Below are 6,977 nucleotides of genomic sequence, written 5' to 3'. Positions count from 1 at the left end.
CAGAAGAAAATTATTTACAAAAAGTGCACTTGCACTTCGATAACTAGGTTGTCGTAATAGTTTTATTATCATCAAATCATCAAAGAAAGGTAAATACAGTGTTCGAATAAAGGACATAATAATACATCGTGTAGCATAGTTCACAACGAATGTAGTCCTGTAAATAAATGAATAAAGAAATTGTGTAATAAAATGCCTCTGGCAGGATTCGAACCTGCGACCTCTCGCTGTCAAGGCGAGCGTCATAACCATTAGACCATGGAGGCTTCATGGTTGAGCACATTCAAATACCACCAGATACACTCCATTACACATTATAGGTCTCTCTCTCTCTCTCTCTCTCTCTCTCTATATATATATATATATATATATATATACTTATATATATATATATATATATATAATATATCAGTTTTTAAGCTATGAAACATACAGAAGTTTTTTTTTCATTTACTGAATAAACAGGATTCTTAAAAAATTTATTAATGTTAACACAATAGAGGATTTTCAATTCTCAAAATCTTGTGAAAAACTATATATAAACTTCCTCATAAATTCTTGGAACGACAGAAGAAAATTATTTACAAAAAGTGCACTTGCACTACAATAACTAGGTTGTCGTAATAGATTTCTTATTGTTATAACACACTCTCAATGTATTCATGGAGAAGGCTGAATTTTCTCGTATGCACAGTGACCTGACTTGTCTTTTCACTCATCACTGAGATCATTCAAATATGGTCAAGATGTAAGGAGTTGACATAAATCATGTTATTTGCCATTAGGCTTAGTTTTAGTTTTTCACATAATGTGCACAAGCTGCAACCCGGCTTCATCGACGTGCCAACAACATCATCAGCGTAAATCGAGTGATTCAATTTTAGTCCATCATATTCACTCTCGTAACGTGAATGAGAAAATTATATAGAGCCACTATTAATTATCACAAAGATATCATCTCACTTCTGAATTTGACAATAGAGTGTTTGTGAAGTCACAACGCAAACGCTAGGAGGCCTACACGTTACAATTTACCAACTCGACGGCCTACATGTGCAAATAATGTAGTAGGCCTATAGGTAATCATACATATTGCTTCTTACGTAATACATTGAGATTTCAAAAACTCCCTATGACTAATATAGCAAATAAATTGAAGCGCATACTCAAGTACATTGGTATACTGAACTATATAAGAATATATTAGAATGACATTAATAACATTAGCATAAAAATAGAAAAAAAGTGAAATGATTTAATATTAAAAATTAAAAATACCACGAATAACTATTGAATGCGCCGCCGTATATATTGTACAATTTATCCAAGTAACTCTGTGTTGAGAATAGACCAAATAAAACCAGAGGTTCATTATGACAGACAGGAAGAGAGATTGACCTTTCCGCTAAGCCCCGCCCCTTCTTACACGCGCGTTCGTTTGTGAAACACGCGCGTGTATTCCAGACTCAGTTTGCATTGGTCAGTTGTTAAGACAGTACACTCCGGAAAGATTCATTTTAATAGTTTCGTCGCTCACATCACGAACTAACACAATTAAATTCAATTGTGTTAGTTCGTGAAACCAAAAAAGCGCGTCAAAATACGCGCTGTTGTCGTTAAGGACTTTTTGTGTGGTAAAGAATACAAAATTGCTTGACAACCAATACGCACTCGTTTTAACGCGCTACTATGATTTCACGAACTAACACAATCTACTTTGATTGTGTTAGTTCGTGATGTGAGCGACGGTTTATAATCCAAGGACTTTTGAACTGAGCTCCTTGATTAAACTGTGATTGTTTAATTAGTAAACTAGTTTTTTTTTTTTTTTTTTTTTTTAAATAAACTTAACTACAGTACTTCTTTAATTTATTTTACCCGTTAAACAATTTAGAAAGCGTTACCGCTTCTTAAAATAAAGTTTTCTACAAAATATCTTCATCCTATACTTTAAACAATAATATAATTAAAGTGAACACTAGTATCGAAAATGCCACCGTCTTTATAAATACATACAAATTTAGTACATTTCTTTTTTATAATGCACTTTATGAATTATAGTTGAAAAGTATTCTAAATTTCTTAATAGTAATATGTTCGGTACAGAATTGAAGGTCTAAAATATGAAGCGCCACAGGCAACAAATGTAGGCCCCTATTTGTTGGTATCACATTGAATTGTAAAATTAGAATGTCTACTTTCTCAACACGTACTTCTATTTCTTCAAAAACGTAGGTCAATTTTTTCAAAACGTAGGTCTAATTTCAAAACGTAGGTCAAATTGTGGTTTACTAGACATTGATTTTACAATTACTTTCATTTCAACGTACATTTGCTGCCATTGGCGCCTCATTTTCAAAAAGTCTAGTAGCTTTTCATGTAGTGCACTTTCATTGTGATTATGTAATCATACAAACTGTAATTATTTTGCTCCTCACCTTCATCACACAGAAGCCTGTCATTTTGGTACCTAGCTCACAGACGCTTCAAGTATCTGTAAACATTGCAAAATGTAGGCCTACGCTTTTGTTGACGACGGGGTTGACGAAAGGTGTAAATATTTAAATTACTCAATAGTTGTTCGGCACAGGAGGCCAAAATACACACGTATAATAAACCTATAATAAATATTTGACGTTACTTGGTATCGGTCTAGAAAAAAAAACAATGACTATCAAAAAGGGGATTTAAGTAGGCTCAGGTAGACCTAATTGTGCTTTGTCGTGATCGTCGCAGCATAGAGGTATTATACCTCCATGGTCACAGTAGTTCTATTTTCTCTATGGTCGCAGTAACAGTAGCGTCAACCAACAAAGCAGCGCTGCTGGTTACTAAGCAACAACAGGACCCGTAGTAAACGGGGGAATTACTTCGTGATCGTACCAAATGATTTGATTGAATATATAATGAAAGACATGTAAATTAAATATTTTATAATAAATTAAGGATAGTAAAATCTCTCCCAAGCAAGGGGACAGGTGACAGGAGCACGATTGATGGAGAATATTCCAAGATTCCCCCTCCCATCCCCCTTATTTTTAAAGTAGTAGGCCTACTGTATAATACAACAGTGTGCATGATAACCCCTACAGAATGTCATCATCTCGTACAGTATCATTATAAATATTTGACAGAGCCTTCTTCACATTTTTCCTAAAATGAAAAAAAAAAATCGTAGGCATAGTTAAAATGAGAGAACGACGAGAAAATGTGACGGTATATTTGCCAACCATAATATAATACATAATGTGACTGTGAAGTGTTAAAAAGAGTACAAATGAAACTTAGAAGCCAGTTAACCGAAATACAACCGTAATAAGATACGTTTATTAGCACACGTTCAACTATCCGCGGGTATGGAGAATGATTTAATATAGGTCAAACGTGGGTTGCTGAACGAATGTTACTGACACACTTTTTTCCATTCAGACATTCTTACTATGCAAGAAATGACGAACTTTGGTGATTTTAAACTGGAAAAAAAATATATAATTCGACTAATTGTAGTTGGCTTAAAAAATGAACTTCTCTACAGTAGAGCGGCTAAGGAGAATAATCGAGCCATTTTGCAGGAAAGCATGAAACTTCCCACAGTGGTACTACGACACCTAAGAATCATTAAAAAACAAATAGACCTCAAAAAATAACACCGCTTTGTGGGCCGCCATTTTGAAATTCAAAGTGGCCGCCAAAATATTTGATTTTTATCAATATCCCCATATCTACAGCACTTATCACTGTCATTCAAAGGTCTTTACTCATGTTTTCAATATTAGGGAGCATTATGCAACCATCAGAAATTAGGCCTATATCAGATGACCGCCAAATTGGATTTCAAGATGGCGGCCAAAATAATGGTATTTTCGTCAATATCTTTATATCTACAAAACCTAGTATAGGTCTAGTCAATGAAATCTTTAAGTGTTTTCAATATCAGAGTGTCATGCAATCATTAGATTATGTCAGATGTCCACCATATTGAATATATATATTTTGCTTTTAATTTATTTGGCCTTGTTGCTATAATGGCTCGTTCCGTATAATTCAAATACAAAAATAAAAATATTCTATAGGCCTATATATTAGCGGCATATTTTCAAACAGTAACTTCCGTATGTCCATGTTTGGTGGCCTTTCACTATATTGCTATTGCTACATTCAAACATTTGATTTGATTTGAGTCCCATTATGTTCATGTTCAAGACATTGTTTATGCATACCCTGTCCGTTTAACCAGACCTTTAATATATGAACCTAGCAATAGGCAAAAGATTTGTAATTGAAGACTACACGGTTTGGTACTGTATTCAAATAGCTGGTAATTGAGTCTTGAAATTGTGTTTTAATTTGAGATTGACTTTTTTATAATGTTCTTTTATATTTTGAAGAGAAGAGTAATCGTTTATGGCTACGACCGATCGATTTATCAACTTTCTGAAAACATTTTTTTCAGTAAGAAATTGTCTGAAATATATGTACAACAACAGTAATAGGCCTACTATAAGTGATCTGTATCAGTAGACCTATCTTCACGCGTTAAATACAGTGCCCGAGAGTTTTAAGATTTTCGTAAGTTATGTTATTGATGTACTATTTTTATAATACAGTACTGTATATTATTTTTTATAGCCGTTTTTTTGTTTGTATCATATGGTAACTGTAAATGTAAATACTAAGAAAAAACAATTTTTATGATGATGACATAATCAATGTCGAAATATTGAATTCCGACACGATGGCGTGCATTACGGTATGTATTATACTATCTTATCTGAGATTAGTCAGTTCACCTTTCGGTTTTTAAAGAAACAATAAGCCTCATAATTTCGCATACTTTATTTTGTGACAAATAGTAGTAAATGGTAATAATCCTAACATAAAAGACAATAAAGAAATAAAAACCAACAATAAAAATTATCAATAATAACAACAAAGTGGCCCACTGTGTTAGATGTTCCCATGGTGATGAAAATGGCAATACGATTAGTTCGATAAGCATGCGACGGTTAAGAATGAACCATGAAAGTAACAAAGCGTGTATACACAAACACAACAATAAACATGCAAACAATATAATATCCCAAATTAAGACGAAAATCGCAATAAACACACAGACTACACTAAATTGCCACCTGCCATATTTATTATCGTGTTTTTTTTTTACATGAGGCAGAGAATTCGTTAAAAAATAAAATTTCTACAGATTGCAATAACACAACACTGCTGAATAACACTCGAAAGCATACAACTATGCTTACAGCTAAAATATTATTCTACATGTCTGTGGATCCGATCTACATAACCCCCATGATAAATGTAGTACGGGACACTCACAGAGAGCATTACAACATAAGAGATTTACGGGTGCAAAAAGACCCCGGCAAGTAATTATACAGTGGTTGAACCCCCCCACCACCTTGTCGACCGACATCACGACGATGTCGTTGATCAAAATTCATAATTTGCTTATTTAAATAACGATATCTGATTGCCAATTGTGGTCTAAAAGCAAAATTTGGGGCATACAAATCCGTACTGACTCTCCCCAGAACCCTACCAAGGATTTTTTTAATTCCTGGAACCTGACCGAGGCTCTAGTCGGCCCCTTGCTTCAGACCCAACTGTCGGCAAAATTTCTGGACCCACCACTGTAGCTGTTGACTATGTGAACAATATTACAATAAGTCTTCTGCAGATGGATTCGATCTACATAACTCGGCCTGGTAAATGTATTACCGTACTCTAACAGGAATACCCTTTTAACAAAACACCTCCAACACAGACAGCATTACAACATATAGATACCCATGGGTACGTACAAATCCCTTATTCATCGTTATCGGACCCGCCAGCAAATAGATGGGAGGGGGTGGGGTTATCTGTATCAAACCCACAGACTAACATCTTATAATCTAAATTAAGTAGGCCTACGTAGATGGGTACTAGCGGCCTGTGTACAAGTATCAAATGATATAAGATGAAATACAACTTATGACGTTTAGTATACAGGTCTCCCTCCAATTAAATACCAGTTGTGGAACCAGAGATAACCATGGTCTTTAGCAGCTTTGGTCTCTAATAGACCTTTCCGCTAAGCCCCGCCCCTTGGATATTGTTGCTAAGGTCCCACAAGGCGACAGTGTTAAAACATAGGCGAACACGTGCGTTAGTGGGAAAACACGTGTGTTTGTGAGACGCTCGCGTATTCCTAGCGCTGTTCTGATTAGTCAGTTGTTAAGTTTGATTGACACTCCGAAAAGGTCTATTAGAATAATAAAGATAAAAGACATTTGTTACTATTGGACCACAAAAAAGTGATCTTTAATTGAGGGAGACGAATTGATATTACACCAAAAGTATCATATAAACCGTGTTAATTCCCTGGTGATGATGACAGAGTAGATAAACACGTTAATGAAGAGTTAATATAAAAATAATAAAATATAAAAGCCTTTATTATATGCAAATACTACACTATGACTTTGCGAAAGACACGCCCACATCAATGCAGACACGCCCCTTTGATGACGTCAATACAAGCTAATGCCACTTACCTACATCATGTGACAGAGGAGCGATAACAGAAGAAATATAGACAAGATAAAAATCGTCATCACACAATTCAAAATGAAGAAATATTTTCGAAGAAATATTTTCAGCCTTAAATACTGGAAGATTGAAAGTACAATAAAATAAAACCAAGTCTATAAACTCTACACTAGGCTAGATTGTTAAAGACCATTTTCATAGTAAACACTATTTACTAATAGAATTAATAGTATCAATATAAAATAATATGGTACTCTTAAACTCTGCTCACACTATTACGTTTTATGTTCAAAATACCTATGATTTGTCCATATATGGGTGTATTATGGCATTTCATGCCCATATATGGGCAAATCAATATAATTGTCACATAAACATAAGTGTGGCCAGAGCATTACACTGTATCAAATATGGACAACATACAAATC

The 6,977-nt window shown here is 34.4% G+C and overlaps 1 protein-coding gene and 1 non-coding gene across 2 annotated transcripts in view; both read right to left on the bottom strand.

The window, feature by feature from the left end:
* Positions 1-193: 193 nt before the first annotated feature.
* Trnas-uga lies at positions 194-266 on the bottom strand. Its single transcript has one exon. It is a non-coding gene; the product is annotated as a tRNA-Ser (tRNA).
* Positions 267-1,816: 1,550 nt separating this feature from the next.
* The window catches only part of LOC117117097 (calcium-transporting ATPase type 2C member 1-like), a 47,829-nt gene continuing 42,668 nt past the window's right edge, over positions 1,817-6,977 (bottom strand). The window contains exon 25 of the mRNA XM_033261284.1: positions 1,817-3,153. Coding sequence (XP_033117175.1) covers positions 3,118-3,153 — 36 coding nt within the window. The 3' untranslated portion in view covers positions 1,817-3,117. The remainder of the gene's footprint in view (positions 3,154-6,977) is intronic.

This window comes from Anneissia japonica, unplaced genomic scaffold (genome assembly GCF_011630105.1).
Source record: "Anneissia japonica isolate Jap-2015-1 unplaced genomic scaffold, ASM1163010v1 scaffold287835_len3118868_cov185, whole genome shotgun sequence".
NCBI classification, from domain to species: Eukaryota; Metazoa; Echinodermata; class Crinoidea; order Comatulida; family Comatulidae; genus Anneissia; species Anneissia japonica.
Note: the sequence above shows the minus strand (reverse complement) of the source record. Positions and strands in the feature narration are given on the sequence as shown.